The sequence below is a fragment of the Lolium perenne genome, chromosome 3 (assembly GCF_019359855.2).
Source record: "Lolium perenne isolate Kyuss_39 chromosome 3, Kyuss_2.0, whole genome shotgun sequence".
NCBI classification, from domain to species: domain Eukaryota; kingdom Viridiplantae; phylum Streptophyta; class Magnoliopsida; order Poales; family Poaceae; genus Lolium; species Lolium perenne.
In genome coordinates this window covers 101506264-101531492 of record NC_067246.2, presented here as the reverse complement: position 1 = coordinate 101531492, position 25229 = coordinate 101506264, and the positions used below count along the sequence as shown (strand labels likewise).

The 25229-nt window shown below is 51.6% G+C and overlaps 1 protein-coding gene across 2 annotated transcripts; it reads right to left on the bottom strand.

The window, feature by feature from the left end:
- Positions 1 to 413: 413 nt before the first annotated feature.
- On the bottom strand, positions 414 to 24900 carry LOC127342009 (uncharacterized). 2 transcript variants are annotated; one of them, XM_071828060.1, is made up of 3 exons: positions 24590 to 24900; positions 24372 to 24512; positions 414 to 774 (listed from the first exon to the last, which is right to left on the bottom strand). In XM_071828060.1, exons 1-3 carry the CDS (start codon positions 24788 to 24790, stop codon positions 652 to 654), a joined length of 465 nt encoding a protein of 154 aa, XP_071684161.1. In that variant the 5' UTR covers positions 24791 to 24900; the 3' UTR covers positions 414 to 651. The 2 variants fall into 2 exon arrangements, with proteins under 2 accessions (XP_071684161.1, XP_051223910.1); XM_051367950.2 differs by lacking the exon at positions 414 to 774 and adding an exon at positions 23016 to 23389 and having other exon boundaries at positions 24590 to 24892.
- Between the last annotated feature and the right edge of the window lie 329 nt (positions 24901 to 25229).

Genomic DNA, 25229 nt, shown 5'->3' with positions numbered 1-25229 from the left:
CACTCGAGGAATTGAACACAGCTAAGGGTGTTCACCACATATTTTAAAAGAACCCGTCAAAATCGGCGTAATGCCCAATGGAGATAATTGGTTAGTTTTTTTAATGACTTGCGTAGCGGGAGCCCGTTTAAGACGGTGTAAAGAAACCAGTGATGAACGCCACTGAATACAGCACAACAAGTTTATCATCGCTTGCTTTCTTGAGCTCCCTTTGGTCTAGACGTGGTCATCAACTGCCGGTTGATCGCCTCCATCTCACATGTCTCCTTCTTTCGGACCTTCATCGTCACCGCCGTCATCCTCTCTTTCCGGACAACCACTCTTCCGTCCATCTCCACTTCGTCCTAAAAATATTTCAGCAAGTTCTCACCTCAGCTTCGTAAAAAACACTTGCACAAGCTAGAACGAAAAGATGCAACTAAAACAAGAATTTCTGCAACTTCAGAAAATGTGACTTGAATGAAAATGAAAAACGTCTGAAGTGGAATGCTATCATGTGGAGTTAATGCTTAGTTTGGGCCATGATGAGAATGTGCTTTTAATGCTGGGTGTGCCGCGGCTGAAAATGTCATAGCCTTAGTATGTTCGGGAATATAGCGCAACAAGTTTATCATAGCTTGCTTCCTTGAGCTCCCTTTGGTCTAGACGTGGTCATCCACTGCCGCCCAATCGCCACCAGCTCGCCACGCCAGTGTCCTTCTTACGGACTTCCGTCGTCACCGCCGTCATCCTCCCTTTCCGGTCGACCACCCTCCCATCCATCTCCACTTCGTCCTAAAAACATTGCAGCAAGTTTTTTTTTTTACTTTAGCTTTGTGAAAGAAAAAAATGCACACAGGAGAAGGAAAAAAATGCAGCTAAAACCTGAGTTTCTGCAACTTCAGAAACTGTGACTTGATGGAAACTGAAAAGTGTATGAAATGGAACTAGGAAGTTTGCGGCGCGGCGCACGCCGCGCCCGTGTTGTCTACGGTGTGGCATTATTTTATAAACGGCATTTTTAGGTTTAGGAGTGCGGGATTCCTTTTCAAAAACAGATGAAGAAGCATCTAAAACTCGACCATGCCTTTGTGTTATCACCAGAATTTGACCGAGTCAGAGGTGGGCCGCGATCAAGATGGACTTGAAGAATATACATGGAAGAAATACGTGAATCGGCCTGTTATGCAAAGTTTGGGCTAGTTGGCCCGTGTATCTTAATATAGTAGATTACGTATTGGTTAGGTAGAGTTTGCCTCGTACACGGTTGGGATTATTCCCAGGTTAGAAAGTCCCCTGGACTATAAATATGTATCTAGGGTTTATGAAATAAACAACAACCATCGTTCAACACAAATCAATCTCGGCGCATCGCCAACTCCTTCGTCTCGAGGGTTTCTTCCGGTAAGCATCATGCTGCCTAGATCGCATCTTGCGATCTAGGCAGCACAAGCTTATTTCGTTGTTCATGTGTTGCTCGTACTAAAGCCTTTTTGATGGCGAGCAACGTAGTTATCTTAGATGTGTTAGGGTTAGCATTGTTCTTCGTATCATATGCTGTCGTAGTGCAACCCTTATACATCTAGCCGCCCTTACACCTATCTTAGGTGTAGGGGCGGCACCCCGCTTGATCATTATTTAGTAGATCCGATCCGTTACGGTTGCTACTTGTTCTTCAAGGATTAGTTTAATATCTGCAATAGTTAGGCCTTACAAAGGGTTGGAGGATCCAGTGACGCGTAGGGTGTCGTTTGCTAGCCCTAGACAGGATGTTCCGAGGATCAACTTCGCGTTGGTTTTTAGGCCTTGTCTAGGACCGGCTTACGATCACCGTACGTGACCGCGAGGCCCAATCGTGAGTAGGATGATCCGATTATGCGGTGAAAACCCTAAATCGTCGTAGATCGCTTTAGCTTTATCTTGATCAAGCAGGACTACCATATATTCGTGCACCTCGTACGAATCATGGGTGGATCGGCTCCTTGAGCCGATTCACAGGATAACCTGAGAGCCGATCGAGGCTCGTATTTAATGTTTACGTGTATGCCATGCAGGAAACTAAGCGAGGCATCTCCATCACCTTCCTGACCAGGTATAGGTCAGGTGGCACGCCCTTGCACCAGCATCGGACGTGCGTACCAGAGGCTTTGCGGGCCGTCGCTCGGAGGGACCAGGGCCAGCCGCAGCCCTAAGTTGTTCCCGGCTCTACTGTGTTGCCCGTTGCTGCTCGCCGGTGGGTTTCTGACCGCAACATATTCTGGCACGCCCGGTGGGACAAGCTTCGACATCAACCACATCGCCATCTACATCTGAGATGGCGGACGGCACTCCAGTCACGTACGAGGATCTGACCGACGAGCTCAAGAAGAAGTATGACGAGGTCAAAGCTATCCTCGAGGCCGACCTCATCGGCTCTTTTCACAGAACCCGTTCACATGGCATCAGGTGGAAGGGGTTCTCGCCTGATGGTGCGCTCGATGGGATAGACATGTCTGCCCCGTCAGAGGAACGCACCAGGTCCCTACGTCAGGAGATCAACTACATGGTGGCTCACTCGCTGCACCGCCACTCTGAGAACCTGGTGAACACTTTGGAGTGCGTCGCTCTTCGGGTGATCCAGGAGATCATGAGGCACCAGTACTCCCCGTCAGGACCAGCTCTCGGGACATACCAAGGAGAGATGCCACTCCAGTCCCGTCCACCGCTGCCATTTGCGTTGGCAGCACCAGAAGTGCCGAATTCACCGGCATTCATCTCTACAAGATCGGTGGTGACCCTAGTGACTGCCAGTTCTTGCATGAGACGCCTAAGGAGATCCCTCACGGATACATGTGCACATACGTGCCGGACTGCGGTAACTGGGCACTCACAAACCAGGCCGCGACAACAGGGATTTCTGGAAAAGCAGGAGGAACGTCAGCGACAGATCTTGAGAAGCAGACGTGGCTAGCTAAGTACGCCACTCCGACGAACCTCCAGAGCACAACTCCTGCAGTTGGCTCAGAGCTGGAAAAGCAAGCATGGCTGGCTAAGTACGCCACCTCGGCGAATCTTCAGAGTTCGACTCCTGCAGCCAGCACCGTGGATCAAATCAGTACTATACTGAGAGATCAGTTCGGCATGGTGCCGAAAAGGAGGACAATCGGCTATTCCAAGCCGTACCCCGATGAGTACGAATTGGTCCCGCTACCACCCAAATATCGGCTCCCTGATTTCTCCAAATTCAGTGGATCAGATGGTTCCAGCTCCATCGAGCATGTGAGCCGATATTTGGCACAGCTAGGAACGGCCTCAGCGTCGGATCCACTACGCGTGAGGTTCTTCGCACAGTCCCTCACGGGATCGGCTTTCGGGTGGTACACTTCGTTGCCACCGGACTCGATCCGGACTTGGAAGCAGTTGGAAGAACAGTTCCACATGCAGTTTCACTCAGAAGCTTCCGAGGCCGGCATTGCCGATCTAGCTCAAATACGTCAGAAGCGTGGAGAAACCGTGGCGGAATACATCCAGCGCTTCAGAAATCTGAGGAACCGATGTTATTCGGCTCGTGTGACTGAAAAAGAAGCAGTCGAGTTGGCAGTGGTGGGCCTCGCCTCACAAATCAAGGATATGGCCTCCCAAGCAGACTACCCTTCACTGGCGCACATGGTTCAGAAACTGTCAGCATATGAACAGCGCCACCCGGACTTGTACCAGGACAAATTCAAGCGTGCGGTAGTCCTGGTTGAGGCGGATGAAGACGAAGGCTCTGCGGGAGATCAAGAGGTAGCAGTGGCTGAATGGACTCGGGGGGCAACCCCCGTGTCCTGCAAATGGGTAAAGCCACCAGGTCCGCCTAGAGGGTTCGATTTTGACGTGACTAAAACGGAGCAAATCTTCGACCTCCTACTCAAGGAAAAGCAGTTGAAGATACCCGAAGGCCTCAAAATCCCCACGGTACAGGAGCTGAACGGAAAGCCATACTGCAAATGGCATAACTCGCTCTCCCATGCCACCAACGACTGCAGGGTGTGGCGTCAGCAGATCCAAATGGCGATAGAACAAGGACGTCTGATTTTCAACCAGTACGCCATGAAGGTCGACACCCACCCCTTCCCCGCCGTTAACATGGTGGAATGCACTTACCCTGAAGGTTGCCAGCCAGGATCCTCGTTCAGCATCAACATGGTAGGACCTGGACACCACTCTGGCAAGGATGGAGACGAGGGCAGCTGCTCTCGTAGCAAGGACACAGAGGAGGCCGCTCCACGCGATCGGCTCCGTCACGATGGCCAGCGCTACGTCACAGAGGGAGAAGTAAAGAACATAAGATATCAGCGACCCCTCTCTGATCACCTCCTCAATAAGTATGTGAGTCAATATAGCCAACGCCGACGATCCAGCGACGATGATGATAGAGACCGTCTGGCTAGGGACACCAGGAGACATCGTCGGCATGATCGCGAAGAGGAGTACGAGCGCCGTGCCAAGGAAGAGTCGAGGGAGCAGGACGACGAGGATAGGCACTGGGACTGCCCCTTCTTCAGACACTGCTGGGATTCAGGAATGAGCCGATTGCCTACAATCGGCAACTGCCCAGAATGTAACCGGAAGAAGAAGGAGGCAGCTAACGTGTCCGTGTTCCAACGCTTAGGGCCTCTCACACCTCGAAGCAAACGCGCTGAGTCCCCTCGGGTGGAAGATCTCGAGGATTTGGAAGATCTCGAGGATCTGGAAGAAGAAGAAGACAGGTACCACTGGCCAAGGTGGTGCCCTGATGGACTCAGCCGTTCCCAAAAGCGTAGGGTTCAGCGATTGCGCGGCTTGGAGGAAGCTGAAAGGTTATACCTGCACACGCTAAGAAAGGCGCGGCCTGATCTGGCCGCGAAAATTCAGCGAACCCTGGATGAAGAGGGTCGACCACGGAAAATGGAGTGGCGCCCCAAGCAAAGGAAAGCCGATGATGAAACATCGGCTGGCACAAACATGGTGCTCGTCCTTCCGACGGAGTTTAGTGCTCCAGGATTACACGAGGCACCCAATTTGGACGACTGCGAGCGCATCGACGTGACGAAGGGCAGGGTTAGGCTGGTCTTATCCACTGGCCTGACCGTGTAGCAAGAGAAAACCGATGAGCAAATGTGGCGAGGCCGATCCTTGGGATCGGCCCCCAAAGATCTATGAAGGAACATTACAAAACCTTCATTGAACGCTTCGATCAATATGGAGGCCGATTCCAGCAATCGGCCAAAATTATCCTCACCACATGTTCTGCTTGTATACAACGTCGATCTACTGGGCAGCGGTTTACGTCGGCTGATGAGTCAGGGAAAATCAACATTGGTCCTACCGAAGCCGACGTGCAAATACGGTGCCTTGGCTAAATTACAGAGCCGATATCTGCAGTTACCTGACAGATTCGGCTCGGGGGGCATCTAATCAGATGAACATGTGCAGATGAACATGTGCAGGTGAACATGTGCGCAGTGAAATATTAGGGGCCGATTAGAAAAAATCGGCCAGTAAAGAAAAAAAAATTCATGACATACAGCCGATGCACAGCCATCGACTCTAGTACAATTACGCAAGACCTACCGGCTATGTGCTCAAGGCCCAGATTTTCGCCAAGATGGTTTTCAGTTCGGCTTCAAGAGCTTCTGTTTCCTTGAAGGGAATGTACAATGAGAGCTTCTTCAGCTGCAATGAGCCGATTGCAATAGTACTGTAGTGTTTCGTCTACAATATCGGTTTTCAACAGAGGAAGAAGTAATCGATGGGGTCAAGAGCGACTGAGTCGGCAGGGTGGCTGTGTCAGAATTACCTGAGTTCCAAGCCTTTTGCCTGATCTGTGCATCCTTACCAGTATTCTCGCCTTGGCTGAGGCTCGGGGGGCAGCTGGCCCGGTAGATGCTCTGTTTTGGAAGCCGATTGAGGCGTCATCGGCTGATCCTTCATTACAACCTCCTTCAAAAATGGTGAGTTCATGCAGGAGAAGATCGTTGGGCCTGGTTGGAAGAATTTAAAGGCTCTCTTGAGGACTTCACATTATCCACCAGATCTCAGGGTCATCAGTTGAAGAATTGGAGGATGGATCGTAAAGGACCGATGTGTTGCTATCGGCTCATTAAGCATTGGCTAAGTGGACAAATCGGCAGAATCAGTATGAGGGGAAATCGGCTAAATTGGCTCAAGGGAAATCGGCAAAGTCAAATTGGGGAAATTCTTCATTGATAAGCAAGATTTCTTACATAAAGAGCTGATTGCTCCCAAAAGGAAGTACTAGGGGATACATTGCCCCGTCTACTACTACTGATCCTATGCTAATGGTCCTATCTAAGGGCCGTCGCTGTCCTCGTCATCGCCGTCGTCGCCGCTGTCGGCGCTACTCCAGCGGCCGCCGGCCGGGCCCTCGTTGTCCTCATCCTCCTCGTCAGCATCGTCGTCGTCGCTGTCGAAGTCGCTGAGGTTCCCCGGCCAGGGGCAGAACCGTTTGGCCGGCGGCTCGTCGGAGGAGGTGTCGTCCTCCTCCTCTTCCTCCTCCTTCTCCTCCTCCTCCTCCTCGGGAGAGGTGAAGTCGTCGCAGGAGAAGCGATCGTCATCGCTCTCCTCCTCCGTTTCCCGTCGGCGAGGAAGCGGAGGTCACTTTCCCCGTCGGTCAAGGACTTGTCGTCCTCTGACCAGACGGAGAAGTCATGACTGGGCTCCTCCCCGGCCTCGATGGCGCGGCGGGTGTTGGCCGCGTGAACCTCCTCCGGGTTCGGCTCCGGCGTCGGCTCGCGGGAAGAGGAAGACTGGGTGGAAAGATCCGATGAGACAGAGGAGGAAGAAGACATGGTGGCGCAGGAGGGCTTTTGGAGTGCTAATGCGAAGGGGATGCGGAGGCAAACTGTTTGGAGCGGTTAAATAAAAGGGGATATAGTGGAAATTCAATGCCACAGCAGTTTCCGAGGAAGTGGTGCCTAAAAGAAAAAAAAACTGCCAGGTCACGCGGAGAAGTTGAGAAGGCAAGGCATCATGATAAAGGATACTGCGACGGTTCTGCTCTGCCACGACATGACCCGACGAAGGAAAAGCAGAGTGATTTTGGAATTATCAATTCCAAAACCAGGGGGGCATGTGTTATCACCAGAATTTGACCGAGTCAGAGGTGGGCCGCGATCAAGATGGACTTGAAGAATATACATGGAAGAAATACGTGAATCGGCCTGTTATGCAAAGTTTGGGCTAGTTGGCCCGTGTATCTTAATATAGTAGATTACGTATTGGTTAGGTAGAGTTTGCCTCGTACACGGTTGGGATTATTCCCACGTTAGAAAGTCCCCTGGACTATAAATATGTATCTAGGGTTTATGAAATAAACAACAACCATCGTTCAACACAAATCAATCTCGGCGCATCGCCAACTCCTTCGTCTCGAGGGTTTCTTCCGGTAAGCATCATGCTGCCTAGATCGCATCTTGCGATCTAGGCAGCATAAGCTTATTTCGTTGTTCATGCGTTGCTCGTACTGAAGCCTTTTTGATGGCGAGCAACGTAGTTATCTTAGATGTGTTAGGGTTAGCATTGTTCTTCGTATCATATGCTGTCGTAGTGCAACCCTTATACATCTAGCCGCCCTTACACCTATCTTAGGTGTAGGGGCGGCACCCCGCTTGATCATTATTTAGTAGATCCGATCCGTTACGGTTGCTCCTTGTTCTTCAAGGATTAGTTTAATATCTGCAATAGTTAGGCCTTACAAAGGGTTGGAGGATCCAGCGACGCGTAGGGTGTCGTTTGCTAGCCCTAGACAGGATGTTCCGAGGATCAACCTCGCGTTGGTTTTTAGGCCTTGTCTAGGACCGGCTTACGATCACCGTACGTGACTGCGAGGCCCAATCGTGAGTAGGATGATCCGATTATGCGGTGAAAACCCTAAATCGTCGTAGATCGCTTTAGCTTTATCTTGATCAAGCAGGACCACCATATATTCGTGCACCTCGTACGAATCATGGGTGGATCGGCTCCTTGAGCCGATTCACAGGATAACCTGAGAGCCGATCGAGGCTCGTATTTAATGTTTACGTGTATGCCATGCAGGAAACTAAGCGAGGCATCTCCATCACCTTCCTGACCAGGTATAGGTCAGGTGGCACGCCCTTGCACCAGCATCGGACGTGCGTACCAGAGGCTTTGCGGGCCATCGCTCGGAGGGACCAGGGCCAGCCGCAGCACTAAGTTGTTCCCGGCTCTACTGTGTTACCCGTCGCTGCTCGCCGGTGGGTTTCTGACCGCAACACCTTGGTATGAAGATCGTTGGTTACAATTTTGTAAAATAATATAATACCTAGGTTATCGAAGTACCACAGAAATGTCAGTGAAATAGGCAGAAAATCGTGGAGTGCTTTTGTTTATAGATCGTTGGTTAAAATATTATAGAAACAATATTTGGGTTGCTGAAGTACCACAGAAGTACCCATGAAATAGGTGGCGGATGGTGGAGTGTTTTTGTTTTCAGTGTTGCTACAAAAGGAAATGGTAGTATTTCTTCGGCCGAAAGAGGCAATGGGTGATAGAGTAAATCTATCTTTATAAAGTTACCATAAAAGAAGATCATCTCAGGTGAAAATGTGATGGATGGTGGAGTAAGTATATTTTTTTGATGTTACCGTAGAAGAACACAACATTATTTTCCCGAGTAAAAGAGGGAGCGGATGTTGGTTATTTTTTTTGAATCAGCATTGAAGAATCATGCACTACTAAAAAAAATATCGGTAGGTAATTAATGTACATAACCACGGTTGAGGTTGAAGGTTCGTGAAAAAATTACTACCCTATGTGTCGTTGCAAAATGACCGGTGGAGAAATATGTGGTCTTAAATAACTAATAGTAAGTAGTTAACGGCGTGTTTCATAGTTTACATCGGCAATGTTCAAGATGTGTACTGAGAAATTGCTTTCTAGAAACATATACGTTGTTTTCGCCTCACAAAAAATTACTGCTAAAACTAAATTTGAGGTTGAAATTGTCACGCCGTTGCACGGTTGAAAAATTATCGTCTCCCGAATATGCGTCCTCAAATAATATCGTACTGAGCTATTTTTCGACGGGATGATGTAGTAACTCTACCTATTTTCTTTTTGATCGATTGGTTAACTGAACGGGTTACGTTAGTGAATTTGGTCCATACATTTTCTGACAGCAATCTCGACCATTTTTTCTCCTTCTGAACCTTCTAGAGGCGAAAGCAACAAAAACCAGCAAATCTCTGTTGCCTCCGCTTGCACTGCCTCTTCGGGACTTCGCTTCCGTCGAGCCTTTGGTCCTCAGGCCAGAGAGGAATGGGCCAGTTTGCTCCCCAAACTTCAGGAAACCAGGCTTGCTCCGGGAGCTGACACCATCACCTGGATCCTTGACCCCTCGGGCTGCTACTCCGTGTCATCCATGTACAAGAAACTGTCCGAGGGAGCTTCTGTTGCGCATGCTAGGGATGTGTGGGCAGCCAAACTCCCTCTTAAGATTCGCATTTTCACCTGGCAGTTGATCCTTGATCGCCTCCCATCTAGCCAGTTGGTGGCCTCCAGGTTTGGCCCGGCAACTGGGAGATGTGCCCTCTGTGATGCGCCAGAAGACACAAATCATATCTTCTTCACTTGTTCGCTCGCTAGATTTATGTGGAGTGTGGCAAGGCAGCTCCTCGATTGTCGCTGGTCCCCTACCTCTTTTGCCCAGTTTTTTGCCATCGTCTCCAGTTTTTCGGGCCGTCCGCGCCGTCTTATTTGAACCCTTTTTGCGGCGCAAAGCTGGGCGCTTTGGCAAGTTCGCAACAAGCACGTTTTTGAATCTAGGGTGATTTCTAAACCTGCTAACCTTCTTTATAAAACTGTCGTGTTCTTGCAGCTGTGGACGCCTCTCGCAAAGCCTCAAGACAGAGCAAACCTGTTGGAGATGGCAAGGCAATTAAGACTTTTGCACGCGGACGTGGTGGCAAGCGACCAGCAAGGATCTCCGATGGCGCAGGCGCACGCGACTCCTCTTGACGTGGCGCCATGACTTAGGCTGGATCGCCCCTGTTTCGTTTTCTTGCTATGTTGTTAGCTTGTTCCTTCGGCTAAGCTGTATGCCGCAGCATTGTAACCATACTATGTTTCAAACCTCGAGGGCTTTATTAATTTAAAGTCGGGCACTAGATGCCTTTTATCTAAAAAAAAGTGAGGCAAACGACCCAGGGCGGCAGAGTAGCCGCGTCCGCCGCGCCGGAGCGGAGCAGGAGGAGCCACGGCCGCGGGGCGGGTGGGGATCGGGAGTGCTCAGTTTGCGATGCGGCGCTGGCCATGGCCAGCCTTGCAGCGGGCACACCAGCTCGCGCGCAAAGAGGGCGCGACTCTTGCAACGTTTGGTCAAAGTGAAGCTCCAAGGAATGGTGTCGGATCGTGGGTCTGGTACGCTACTTCTTGCTATATGCTAGTTTCTGCAAGACTATACTTTAAGCATTTTGGTGGTCCATTCGTCTCTTTAGGGGAAATGAATTATGGAAATAAGCGAAGATGAACTTTTTTTCTGTTCTGCCGCGGCTTTGATTTAGTTTGATATTCAGTTAGCTCCATTCGTTAAAGCCCACCTCCATTGAGTGATTGGTAGACCAATAACTTAACGAAATACCGGAGAGGTGAGAAAAGATGTAACTATGGAGACTGTATATTCATACTAAGTAAATCAATAGAACCAAATATAGACAATTTGAAGAGCTTACTGTTCTGCCAAGGCTCAAAACTTAACGAATCTGGCGAAAGCAAGTGGTTGGCTGTGTGCTACAGTAGATTCTGGCGGATCTGGCGATTGAGAGGCGATTTTGAATTTCCGAGCCCCGCGGGCGGCGGCGGCGGGGAGGGTCGGCACGCCGGGATGGGGGCGCCGATTTCCCCCTCGACCACGGGAGCGGGGAGCTGCCGGGGCCGGTTCTGGGCGCTGGAGGAGGTGGATGGGGAGGCCTCACCGGCGTCCGAGTCTGAAGAAGTGGAGGTCTCAGATGTGGGTGAGCCGGGCTCACCTTGCAACACACCGTCGGAGCTGCGGTTGGACGGCTTCGTCCGGCGCGCAGAGGAGCTGGGCGGGGAGCTCAGGCTCGGGAGGCGGTCGGCGTTCGCGCCCGGCGGAAGGGGCTCTCGATTCCGGCCGCGGGAGACGCCCCGCTGCCGCCGTTTGTGTGCTCTGGATGGGCGCCGCCCACGAGGTGCAGGGGCACGTGGGGGTGCCGCCCGTTGTCCTGCGTCGGCGCCGGCTGGGGGCAAGACGGATGCTCTGCGGACGGCGGCGGTGCCGCCGGGGACGCCGGAGGCTCCGGTTTCGGCGCCGCCAGGGATGCGGGTGGCCGAGGTTGTCGGGGGAGGCACGCGTGGCTCGGGGGCCGCGGCCTGTCCCCCGCGTGGGCCGGCTGTTGGGCCGCTTGGCCCAATTGGGCTACTTCTGTGCAGCACCCCAGAGGGCTTTGGGGAGGACGCCGAGGGAGGCTCCTGGCTGACTATCTCTCAGGACGCTGGGCCGTCCTTGGCCCAGGTGGAGGGGGAGCCCAACCCGCCTGGCTCGGTGAGGCCCAGCCGACGGGAGGGGAGCCTCTTTAGGTGGCTTTGGCTGCCTAAGGGATGCACGATCCCAACCCTAGGGTTTCCTGCTCGTGCGAGTGAAGTTAGGCAGAGGCTCAACGACCCGTTTGCGCCGCCGCATCGACTCCTCCGCAAAATCGCGCCACCGCCCCCTCTCTCTCGCTCCTTTGCTGCGGCGGTGATGGACAGAGGGTTCGAGGAAGGGCGGAAGAGGAGGCTGGAGGGGGAGGCGAGCCAGTGGCGGGCGGACGGCGGGGACTTTGACCACGGTGAGGGTCGCGGCTCCGGTGCGGGCCGTGGCGGACGGCTTGAGGGCGGCGGCAGGCTCGAGGGTGGTTACCATGGCGGCGAGTACCACTACCAGAGTGCTGACCACCGCTACCAGGGGCGTGGCCGGGAGGATTGGGGCCCACCGCCGCCTTGGTGGGAAGAGCAACAGCGTCGTGAGGCGACACAACGGCGGGAGGAGGAGCAATGGCAGCGGCAACAAGAGGCGATGCGCGCCAGGGGTCAGGGAGACCGGGCGGCTGCCGCGGGTCAGGGAGACCGTGGTGGCGCGGGCGGCCATCGCCAGCATATCAACAAGGCTAAACCTTTCAAGAAGGCGCAGGGCGCGGCCGGAGGGGGGCAGCAACCCTTGGCGAAGGGGAAGAACAAGGCTGGTGCTTCCAAGGGTGGAACACCGGCCGGAGGAGAGTGCTTCAAGTGTGGCCGCGAGGGACATTTCCAATCGGAATGCACCTTCGAGCCCCTCTGTGTGATCTGCAGCGTGAGGACATTCCTCGGCGAACTGTCCGTCGAGGGGAAAGACTTTGAGGCTGCAATCCATGGGCCACGCGATCACCGGGGGCGGGTTCTATAACATTGATGTAGAGCCGCTGAGAGGTAGCCAGGCACCCGGGGAGGTGTTCGCGGCGATCATTAGCTTCAAGGGGAAGCCCCTTTCGGAGGAACAGCTGTCCGATGAACTCAAGCATCTGGTGGATGAGCTTTGGGACTGGCAAGTGCGCAAGCTCTCGGAGGTAGAGTTTTCCGTTGTCTTCCCATCCCGCGAGACGCTCAAGCTGAGCACGGGCAGCGGAAAGTTGTTCCTCCCGCTGAGCAGGACTGACACGGCTATCCGTGAGGCTTTTCTGGCTCCTAGGCCCAGTGTGCTGCTGCCGTCGACGTGGGTTCGCCTGACCGGGGTCCCTGAGGATCTGGCGACTAAGGAGAGGCTCATGGCTGCTTTCGTGATGGTGGGAAGGCCGTTTGAGGTGGATGAGTTGTCGTTGAAGAAGAGGGACACGGAGCCGATCCGCATGCGCTTCCATTGTCGGTTCCCGGAAAGGATCAAGGGGTCGGTTCAAGTGTTCGTGAACGGGGAAGGGTTCACTGTGGGGGTGCAAGCTGAAGCGCCGCCGCGTGGGGGCGCTGGGGGATCAGGGGGGCCGCCCAAACCTCCGGCTCGTCAGGACGATGAGGACGAGGAGTCTGACGGCTTCTCCTCGGACAGCGAGTGGAACAGACACCGGCGCAGGAAGAACAAGGACAGCGAGAAGGAGAAGGATGCGGTGCCGGAGAAGGACAAGTCAGTTTCGACGGGGACTACCGGCAAGACCGTCTTGGGGGCGGCAGCTGTGGGACAGGGGTCCCAGTCCGCTCCCCCGCCTGGGAAGGGGCCGGCGCCTGGTGGTCTGGCGCTGGATCAGTATGGGTCAAACCTTAAGGGGACGGCGATCCCCTTCTCGTTCCCATCCCTGGAGCTGTACGGGCCGGAGGGGCTGCAGGCGACGCCGATGGGGACTGAGGCAGGCAGGGCTGGCCTGGAGGGCTCCTCGCTCTCCACGGTGACGGACCCCCCCTCCTCTTGGTCGGTGGACAGCCCAGACCCCTTGGGACCACCGGCCAAGGTGGCACGGCGGGAGGCCGGGGCTGGCATATCGACGGTGGCGGAGGTGGTGGTGCTGGGCGAGGCGGTTGGTGAGGAGGCTGGTGCTGTGGGACAGGTGATGGTACAGGACCTGCTGCAGGAGGCGAGGACGGCCACTCCGGTGGTGCGCGGCCCGCGGTCGGCAGCGATCCCCTACGCGCGGAAGACGGCGAGCAAGCCGGCCTCGGCGGTGCGCAAGAGCGCCCGTCACGGGAAGGGGACGGCGGCCTCGACAACGGTGATGGAGAAGGCGCAGCAGCTCGCGGCCGACAAGAACCTGGAGACGGCCGGCACCAACAACAAGAAGGCAGACAAAGGTACGGATTTCGCCATCCTTGACATCCTACCCGACTCCCATCTCTCCTCTGTAGTCAAGGATAGCTGCATAGTTTTCTCTCCTAGTTTGGGCTGCCCGGGGGAGGCTCTGTCCATTATTCGCGCTAAGGAACAAGTTCAGGCTGCGCTGGCGGCCACGGCTAGAAGGCTCCAGCTTGAGTCGGAAGCCCGCAAGGCGGCGGAAACGACCAGCATGGCCCCTGCGCAGGAGCGGCAGGGTGCCCTCGAGGAGCAGGGCTCCGATTCTCGGGTGGGGCAGCCTCTTCGGGATGAAGAGGCGGCGTCCACCGCCTCCGAGGGGGAGGAGGACGACCAGGTGAACGGGACACACTTGGCCACGGCGGCAGTGCCGGACTTGGATGGGGCGAAGGGTCGCACCACCCAGGCTCCCAAGAGGAGGAGGAAGAAGTCCTCGCTCACGGTCAGGAAGAACTCTTCTAAGCGCCGAGGGGCCGCATGAGGTTCCTTATCCAAAACATACGTGGCTGGGGAGCGCCGGGGCGGCGGTCTCAGCTAAAGGACATCTTCAAGACTGAGCAAGTCGATATCATTGGCCTACAAGAGACTATTAAACAGGATTTCTCGGCACAAGAACTGCGTTGGCTTGAACACGGTGGCCAATTCAACTGGAATTGGGTGCCGGCGGCGGGGCACTCGGGTGGGCTCTTGCTAGGCTTCAGGGATGAATTCTTTGAGGTTGGGTTCTGGAGAAAGGGCTCCTTCTTTCTTAGCGCTGACATTCTACAGAGGAATAACAATCTTAAATGGCGCTTCATGCTGGTGTATGGTCCAGCAGATCACTCGCGGACATCTGAGTTTCTGGGAGAGCTCGAGAGGGAGGTTTCCAATTGCCTACTTCCTATTGTGGTAGCAGGGGATTTCAACCTGGTCCGTCGAGCGGAAGATAAGAGTAATGGGGTGGTTAATTGGCCACGGGTGCGCCGATTTAATGACGTCCTGGCTAGCTTATCCCTGAGGGAAATCTGTCGGGCAGGGGCCCGCTTCACTTGGACTAATAACCAGGCCTCTCCGATTAGGTCGGTTCTGGACAGAGTCTTTGTCTCGCCATCTTGGGAGATGGTGTTCCCCCTTTCTTCCCTTGCGGCGGTCACAAGGATCGGTTCGGATCACTGTCCTCTGATCTTGGACAACAGGGAGAAAGGTCTTAAGCGATCACCACGGTTATTCTTTCAGACGTGGTGGTTTGGGGTACCGGGCTTTGGGGAGCTGGTCCGGGGTAGGTTGGCATCTGCCATATCGGCTGCAGGAACACAGAGGTCGAGTGTTGACCTTTGGCAGCACATCGCTCGAGGGCTTAGGCAATTCCTCAAAGGGTGGGGAGCGAATCTAGGGAGGGAGCGTCGGGTGTTCCGCGAGGACTTGGTCAAGCGGATCCAGGGGTTAGATGAGATGGCAGATGCTAATGGTTTGGATGAGGAGGGATGGGCCCTCCGATACAGCTTGGAGGATCAGATCATTGTGATGGACAGCCTAGAGGAGGAATATTGGAAACAGAGGAGCAGAGTGCAGTGGACGCTTAAGGGGGACGCGTGCACGGCATATTTCCATGCCTTCGCCAACGGTAGACGCAGGAAATGCATGATTCCCCGCCTGATCACGGAAGCTGGGGAGATTTCCGTGCAACAGGACTTGGTAGATCACATATACGGTTTCTACCAGGGCCTTATGGGCTCGGTGGGGGAGGAGAAAGTGTTCTCCTTGGGCCCGGACCTCTGGCCGGTGGAGGAGCAGGTTTCTCAAGGGGAGAATGAAGAACTTGCACTCACTTTTACGCCGGAGGAGCTTGATGCTGTGCTCGCCGAGATGAAACCGGACTCGGCGCCTGGCCCTGGCGGGCTACCGGTGGTGTTCTTTAAGAAGTTCTGGGAGATTCTTAAAGGACCCGTTCTCAACATCCTGAACGATTTTGCTCTAGGGAGAGTAGACATTGCACGCCTCAACTATGGTATCATCTCCTTGATCCCGAAGGTCAGAGGAGCGGAAGCGATTAGACAGTACAGGCCTATTGCGCTCATCAACGTGATCTTTAAGTTTATAGCTAAGGCGTATGCGACTAGACTGACCCCGATTGCACATAGGACGATTGACAGGAGCCAGACGGCCTTCATTAGAGGCCGCTGCTTACACGAGGGAGTGTTGGCTATCCACGAGATTGCCCATGAGTTACGGGTTAAGAAGCTCAAGGGCATTCTGCTTAAGCTGGATTTTGAGAAAGCATATGATCGGGTGAACTGGGAGTTCCTCCGTGAAGTCCTACTGAGGAAGGGTTTCTCAGCAGGGGTTGTGCACAGATTGATGCAACTTGTCTCGGGTGGGCAGACGGCGATCAACGTCAACGGTGAGATTGGCCAATATTTCCGCAATGCCCGGGGGGTACGGCAGGGGGATCCCCTATCCCCTATTCTTTTTGACTTCATGGTTGATGCCCTGGCGGCCATCCTAACCAGGGCCAAGGAGAGCGGCCACATCCAGGGGGTTGTGCCACACCTGATTCCAGGGGGAGTCACGCATCTCCAATATGCTGATGATACGTTGATCATGACTGAGCCTTCTGACATCGGGATTGCAAACCTCAAGCTCCTTTTGCTCTGTTTCGAGAACATGTCGGGGCTCAAGATCAACTTCACCAAGAGTGAGGCGCTTGTCACAGGGGTGGACGACGCGGAGCGGCGTAGGGTCGCCGACTTGCTTAATTGCAACCTCGAGAGCCTTCCCATGTCTTATCTGGGCCTTCCGGTCTCGGATAAATCCCTCTCGGTGGCTGACTGGTACTTCCTGACGGAGAAAGTGGGCCATAGGGTTGACCCATGGCAGGGACTCTTTCTGGCCTCTGCGGGGAGACTGGAGCTGACCAACTCGTGCCTGTCGAGTCTGTCGATGTTCGCAATGGGGATCTATCTTCTCCACGAAGCGACACACGGGGATATGAATAAATCCAGAGCCCGCTTCTTTTGGGAAGGAGCAGGGAATAAGAGGAAGTACCACATGGTCGATTGGGCGACGGTGTGCAAGCCACGGGAGCTTGGAGGATTGGGAATCCTTAACACAAAATTGATGAATATTGCGCTGATGTTGAAGTGGATTTGGAAACTTTACCAGGGGGCAGAGGGTCTATGGGCGGACCTGCTCAGAGCCAAATACCTTAGGGGGAACGATCTCTTCTCCCCGCTGGTGCCGACTAAGGGTTCCCAGTTTTGGAATGCAATACACAAAATCAAATGGTATTTCAAACTGGGCGCGAGGCACAGGGTTGCGAACGGAAGACGCACATACTTCTGGCTCGACTGGTGGACAGGGAAGGGTCCCTTGAGAGTGCTGTTCCCCCGCCTCTTTGAGTGCTGTGACAACCACTTTTCCACAGTTGCGGGAGTGCGGGATGCCAACGGGTGGCATATTAGGTTCCGGAGGACCTTTGGGACGGCGGAGGTTGTGGAATGGGAAAACCTTTGCAGGATCTTCGACCTTCATCCTTTCTCGGAGGGCGAGGACGAAGTCTCGTGGGCTCTTGAACCATCCGGGGCCTTTTCCACTAGGTCCATCTACGGATGTCTCTCGCAGGGGGCGGTTGTGACTCACTTTAGGGAGGTCTGGAAGACGAGGGTGCCGCCTAGGATTAGGGTTTTCCTTTGGCAACTCATCAGAAGCCGCCTTCCATCGGGAGTACAAGTGGCGAAGAGGAATGGCCCAACTAATGGGGCATGTGCCTTCTGTGGGGAACAGGAGGATTGTAACCATATCTTTTTCTCATGCTACCTGGCCAAGTTGGCATGGGCAGGAGCTAGGGAGCTCCTACGGTGTGATTGGAACCCAGCAGGGGCTGGGGAGTTCATCGCTCTTGTCCAAAGTCTTTCGGGGTCACTTCGTAGGCTAGCCTGGTTCACCTTTGCGGCCCAATGTTGGGCGCTTTGGAACATTAGGAATAAACTAGCTATGGAAGGAAAGCTTATCAATAACCCTGCTGATGTCTTCTTCCACATGCACTCATATATGCAGCGCTGGAGGGTTCTGGTCAGACCGAGGGACCGTGTGACGAGGGATCACCTCGGCAATGCCTACGTATTGTAGACTAGGGTTTTCGGGAAGAGCGACGATGGAGATTCCGGGGACGAGATTGGGCACACGATTTACCCAGCTTCGGGTCCCCTCGGTGGAGGATCCCTACGTGCTGCTAGCAATCCAGTATATGATCATATGTATGTTTACAGGGTGTCGCCATAGGCGGATCTATGTTGTCTCTATTCTGTCTATCTGTTGTCCTCTCTCTTTCGGGTGCCCTGGCTAGCTTTATATATGCAACCAGCCTAGGGTTTTACAAGAGTCCTAGTCGACTACTTCTTCGGGTTGCCTTGTTGGGCCTTCTCCATATTAGGTCTTCTCCATATTGGGCCGAGCCAGGTATACTAATAATGGGTACCCAAAGGGTATGCCCATGTCAGTAGCCCCCGAGTTTATAGGGAAGTCGCAGACTTGCGTAGAAACTCCAAGCATAACAATCTCCGAAGTCGAAGAAAAATTCAAGGCGAGGTCCATGCCGCAGATCACGTGTAGCGTAAATGATGTCGACGATTCTTGAAATTATCGGGTGCGCGGCAGCGCTCCCGATGGGAGTAGCCCCCCGAGTCTATGGGCAAGTGCTTGCACTTGGGCATAGACTCAAGTTGTACTACTCGATGAAGAACTTAACTATATTTCTGGAGGACTCGATGAAATCCATGTGCTCCCGATGGGAGTAGGCTCCACTCGAGTCGTAGAATCGAGTTGAGTCTGCAAACCTTGATTGTCATAGATGATGTCGAAGTTATTTTCTATCGGGTGCGCGACCAGCGCTCCCGATGGGAGTAGCCCCCGAGGCTACAGCCAAGTGTTTGCACTTGGGTGTAGGCTCAACTTGCTTTTAATCGACACCACAATTTTTCCTCTTTCTTGTATCTTATCGGGAGGATGAACAATACTCTCGATAAGAGTAGCCCCCGAGCCTATGAGCAGGTGCTTGCACCTAGGCATAGGCTCGAGTTGTACTACTCAATAAACAACTTGGCACAGCCCCTCTTTTTTATCGACTCCAGGTCTTTGCTATTTTTATTTGACATCCATATCTATATTGTACAGGGATAATGGTAATTGGGGCTAGTTCATCTGACGGATCAGGTACTAGTTAACTGCTCTAGTGGCAATCCGCAAAAACCTACTTCAAGATCACGTCCCTGGACATGATCTCGGGATACTGGTGTTAACTCGACAGGTGCCGCTTAAGGTCTTACCATTCTGTCGAGTCCCAGTCATATTTTATCGGGTACCTAACGCGTCCGTTAGGATTTTTCTTCGTATTTGTTGATACGGATAAAAGTAGCAGAGCGCAGTCTTCGGCGATGCCACGCCCAGCAGAACGGATCTGGGGTCTTACCTTCGCAAATTTGCGGCATTCAGAAATTGATCGCAACTTTGGCGTTCTGAGAATATATTGTCGAGTGCCTTGTTCTGCTGATGCAATGACCCATTTTGCGGGTTCTTCTATATTTTTCTCTCGGGCTTGATGAGACAGCCGAATATATTGGTTCTTCTATATTGTCGTCAGGCACATCGCCGATGCTCTTGCTCAAAACAAATGACGAGTCAATGGACCCGAAGATTTGTCCATCCTCTTTTTTTTCCTCCCTTTTTTTTTCTACTCCTCTTTTTTTTTTTTTTTGGTTTCTCCTTGATGATAATTTCGTCGAGTTCCTCCCTCAGGAAAATTTCTTCGGGTCCTCCTTGAGGACAATTCTTCGGGTTCCTCCTTCAGGAAAATTTCTTCGGGTCCTCCTTGAGGACAATTCTTCGGGTTCCTCCTTCAGGAAAATTTCTTCGGGTCCTATTTGAGGACAATTCTTCGGGTTCCTCCTTCAGGAAAATTTCTTCGGCACCTCCTTGAGGATAATTCTTCGGCACCTCCTTGAGGATAATTCTTCAGCACCTCCTTGAGGATAATTCTTCGGCAACTCCTTGAATAAAATTTCATTGGGTTCTCTTTTGAAAAAAATTTCGTCGGGTTCTCTCACAATTTTATCGGGTTCCTCCCTGAAGAAGATTTCGTCGGGTGCTATTTTGATTTCGTCGGGTTCCTCCCTAAAGAAGATTTTATCGGGTGCTCTTTTGATTTCGTCGGGTTCCTCCCTGAAGAAGATTTTGTCGGGTTCTCTTTTGAAGAAAATTTCGTCGGGTGCTCTTTTATATACTTTGAAATTTGCTATCTTCTGCACAAATAAACAAACTTTTTCTATCTTTTCCTTGACTCTCTTTTTCGCATGCGGTGTTAGATGCTCGGATTTGATGATATGTAAAGTGAATATATGCCGTGCAGCCCCCGAGCGTCGGGTGCGGCAAAAGTAAATGATAATCAACTTTGTGCAAAATAAAAGAACACTTAGCTTTTTGGACACGATGAAGTCGATGCATGATGAAGTCTTCGAGTGTAGATAAGAAATCCAGCCAAAGTAGAAACTACCAAATAGCAAAAGTGGATGCCACGAAATTGTTGATGAAGAAATAGCCAAACCCCCGAGCGTTGCTGAGGTGATGTCATGATTGTTGTGTCGCAGTCGTGACCCAAGGCGAAATCACGGTCGAGCCCCCGAGTATTAGCCATGATGTCGAAATAAGTTGACGGAGTCGCGACATCATATAAGGTGAAGCCATTTAAGATGAAGCCATTGTCAATAATGTATGAAGATGACTCCCAGATGAAGTATTTGAGATGAGTCCATATTGAGGATTACACCATTAAATATAGAGCATATATTGAAGATAAATCCATCGATATCATAGAGGATGAATCCATTGACCTGAAAAATCCAGTAATACCCATAGAAGATGAATTCGCTGATATCATAGAGGATGAAACCATTGATCCGAAGAAAATAGTTCCAGTAATAATCATAGAAGATTAATCCATTGAACCGAAGAATCCAGTAATATAGAAGATGAATCCGCCGAAGAAAATAAATCCAGTAATAATCCTCGATGAAAAATCCAGTGACCCGAAACGCCTCGGGTAATGTTGTATAAGAGTAAGCCAGTAATATTCATATAAATGAATCTTATAAGATGAATCCGATGAAAAGGAATCCAATAAGCCGAAGAAGATGAATCCCTTGATCCGAAAAAAATAATTCCATCGAGCCGAAAATAAATCCACTTAGCCGAAGTAGATATATCCAGAGACGAAGAAAAGAATTTCACCAAGTAATCGAGCATATTTGTGGTAACGAAGTAATGGTACAGCCTCCGAGTATTCGGGTGTGGCGAAAGTAAATAATAATTGAATCTTGAAAGAGGGACACTTAGCTTTTTTATCAGCTGTGGCGGAGCCGACGTGAAAGGAGGTCGTGCGGCGGACACAGTCGATGTATTCGCCCGGCGCCTAGCCGGAAGTAGTCGATGTAGCGGATCCGCGATGGGTGAGCCCCCGAGCGTGACGAGGTGCACGCTGTCGAGTTCACGACAGGCAGCCCCCGAACGTAGCAAGTGCGTAATGGCAAATAGGGTCGTCAAAGCAAAGTAAGCGAAATTTGTTCTGATCTGCAATGATATTACGACGCAAAAAATCTACGAGCAAATAATAGTACGAGCCAAAAAAGTATTTGACCAAATAAATATTGCGAGTAGTAGTTAACTGAAAATATAGCACCTGATCGATTGATCGATGATCCTTGTGTTGGAAACAATTAGATCGTCATTGTTGCTTGCAATTTCCGGCTCGGTAATCAATCGACTTGGTCCTTACGGCGGATGGAAATTCATCTGATTTTGGTATACACCGTTTGTATTGCTGACCATGGTGCGCGTCTTGGGACTTGATTCAGGATCTTTTGATCCGATGAAGAAAAAGAAAAAAAAAATTGTGGAAGCAACTCGACGACAAGACGGAACGAGCTGATCTCGCCGAGTGCGGCCGCCATCCGATGCTTTCTCCCGTTCGATCAGCTAGCTTTTCAATCTTGGACACAAATTGATGGGTGTATGTGCGTGCACACTCCTCGAGGAGACATGCCGCCTCTCTCTCCTGCCGTCTTGATTGATCTTTCCTTTCTTTAACTTCCTGAGTCTCTGCTAGCAGCGCCTTGGAACGGCCTAAGGCAAACGCCGAGTGTGTTGGCCTGACCTTGGGACGCCCGCTGTAGACACAAAAATTGCACCGATTTGATAGATGATCTGATCTTTCTTGATTGGAACCGTATACACAGAACCAGTCCTGATATGTCTATATCTTCGGATGAGGTCTCTTGCTTGCTGCGCCGCATATGTTTCGTTTATGTAGATCGGCGCGCCGCCACCTGCTTGTTTACGTCGACGGAAGCGACCAAGCTTTGAAGATGATAAGGATCTCGCCTGGATAACGAAATCCAGTCGTCGCGATCCCCACGGTCGGCGCCAATTGACGAGGGATCACCTCGGCAATGCCTACGTATTGTAGACTAGGGTTTTCGGGAAGAGCGACGATGGAGATTCCGGGGACGAGATTGGGCACACGATTTACCCAGCTTCGGGTCCCCTCGGTGGAGGATCCCTACGTGCTGCTAGCAATCCAGTATATGATCATATGTATGTTTACAGGGTGTCGCCATAGGCGGATCTATGTTGTCTCTATTCTGTCTATCTGTTGTCCTCTCTCTTTCGGGTGCCCTGGCTAGCTTTATATATGCAACCAGCCTAGGGTTTTACAAGAGTCCTAGTCGACTACTTCTTCGGGTTGCCTTGTTGGGCCTTCTCCATATTAGGTCTTCTCCATATTGGGCCGAGCCAGGTATACTAATAATGGGTACCCAAAGGGTATGCCCATGTCACCGTGCGACTCTGGACGTGGTGATGGAAGGGGTTAGGAGGCTCCAGGCGACAACGCGCGCACAAGCTGGATGAAGCCATTTGCGATCTTTGTGGCTGTGTGTGTGTGCTTGTGTCTTGTACTCCGTTTGCTTTGGTACTTGATCGAACGTTGTATGATCTTGATGTGTGGGGCTGGGTGAGGCCAGGATTTGGTTTGTAAGCTATCATACTCTTGTGGTTGCCGTATGGCTTTATATATAAAGCCGGGCCTATAGCCTTATGTTTATTAAACTTAACGAAATACAAGTAACAATTGTAAAGCTCAAACTTTAGTTATAGTAAACTAATTGTGTTTCATGGTGATAAATTATGTGAATTGAGCTAATGATGATCGCTCGAGGAATTGAACACGGCTAAGGGTGTTCATCAAAGGTTGTGAAAGAGCCCGTCAAAATCAGCATATTCCAAACATACAACAAGCGCTACCATAATGAATTAATGACCAATGCAGGTAATTGGTTAGTTTTGAAAAAAAAATGACTTACGAACTTCTAGCCGATTTAGGATGGTGTAAAGAGACCAATTATGAATGCCCCTGAATACAGCACAACAAGCTTATCATAGCTTGCTTCCTTGAGACCCCTTTGGTCTGGAAGTGGTCATCCACTGCCGTCCAATCGCCACTAGCTCGCCAGTCTCCTTCTTACGAACCTCGGTCGTCACCGCCGTCATCCTCCCTTTCCGGTCCACCACCCTCCCATCCATCTCCACTTCATCCTAAAAACATTTCAACAAGTTTTCACTTCAGCTTTGTAAAAAACACTTGTATGCGCGAGAACGAAAAAAGAAAGCAACTAAAACCTGAATTTCTGGATTTTTTAAACTGCTTCTTCTATATAATGCAAAGGCAGAGCTACTGCCACTTAACCGTCAAAAAAACCCTGAATTTCGGCAACTTCAGAAAATGGGACTTGATGGAAACTGAAAAACGTCTGAAATTGGAATGCTGGCATGTGGAACTAATACTTTGTTTGGACCGTGATGCGAATGTACCCTTAAAGCTCGGTGTGCCGCGCCTGAAAATGACACAGCCTAAATTTGTTCCGGAATATCCCTTCTATGGTAACATAACCGCTGCATTGTGTTGCATAAACGACAGAAGAGGAAACAAAACTATGCAAGTCTTGGTGGAGAAACCACCATTGCATTGTCTGTGGCCTAAGCCTAACTATTCAAAGAAGAGATTGTAGAGTAACTTTGTTACAAGAATAAGAAATTGTTGAAAGCTCTAAAAAAAAAAGCATCTATGGATGGATACTCTAATACGACTTCAAAAAGCACACGTTGAATAATTGACATGATTCTTTTGGCCCAAAAAGCAGCTTTCCTGGAAAGACCAAACTCGCCTAATCTAGTTTTATATGATAATCCGCCGCCCACACAACCTAATCGCCGCCCTAAGCCCCTAACAGTGTGATATAAGTAATGTTCTTTCTGATAATTTATTTGAGTACCAGTTTGGTCAGATGTGGAAGTATTTGATTATGCATAAACATCCCTCATAATCAAATTAACAGTTTATCACTTTCTGGTACTGACAGCCTAGATTACCGATAGAATTGAATGATTAGACATGTGAAATTGCTAGCTGAAATTGGTCGTTGCTATCAACATACCGATCGCAAGAATACATTTTTACCAAAATATACAAACCATTTTTTTTGTTGCCTTTGGAGGAGGAACAGGGAAGAGAACGCACATGGTGCTTGGCCGGTGCGAAGTAGGAGATGTCGTAGTGGACGGAGACCTTGATGATGCCCTCCACCGACATGATCGCCGCCGCGCAGACGTCGTCCATCGCCGCAGCGATCGCCCCCGCGTGCCAGTTCCCCTCCGCGTCCTGCTCACACGCAGAGTAGAATCAATTGCAGCCCAGCAAGAGGAAATCGATTCAGAGACAGGCGAGGGCGTGCGCACGGTGAGGTGGGCGGGCACGCGGAGCGAGCAGAGGGCGCGGCCGCGCTCGGCGAGGGCCACGCGCACGCCGGACAGCGGCAGAGCGTTGAACGCCCTGCGGCCGCCGCCGCCGCCTGCGGCGTCCTTCCCGATGGCGCCGGCGTCCTCGAGCCACTTGCGGGCCGCGGCCGCCATCCACGCCGGCGGCGCCGGGTCGCCCATGCACGCGCCGTGCGGGCGCAGCGTGCGTCGGCGGCGTGCGCGGTGGTATCGTGGAGGAGCGGGCTTGGTTTGACCCGACGACGACGGGGGTGTTTGTGTGTTCTGCTTCCGCCGATTTCTCGTAAACTATTCTACTCCCTCCGTTTCTTTTTTAATTGACTCAAATTTAGTTTGTACTAAATCTGAGTCAATTAAAAGAGAACGGAGGGAGTATGTTTGATTGAAGGGTACGGCATTAATTTGAATTTTCAAATTCTTAGTAAATTTTCTATTCAATATCTTATTCATTGAATCCAGTTCTAGAGCAGTTTTTTCTAAGTTTGTTTTTACACTATACATTAAAAAAATATACTCTACCCATTCAATTATCACTGAAAATTTTCTTTTCAAATTTTGTAATTTGAATGGTTTTTAGGAAGGGCGTGCCTAGGTCTTGGTG

Bases quoted from the DNA above. Each gene is read 5' to 3' on its own strand.
- LOC127342009 (XM_051367950.2), bottom strand. From the start codon at position 24,790: ATGGGCGACCCGGCGCCGCCGGCGTGGATGGCGGCCGCGGCCCGCAAG. The intron at 24,513-24,589 runs GTGCGCACGCCC...GCGTGTGAGCAG, and splicing joins GCGTGCCCGCCCACCTCACC to GACGCGGAGGGGAACTGGCA. The intron at 23,390-24,371 runs GTGCGTTCTCTT...AAATGTTTTTAG, and splicing joins TCGCACCGGCCAAGCACCAT to GATGAAGTGGAGATGGATGG.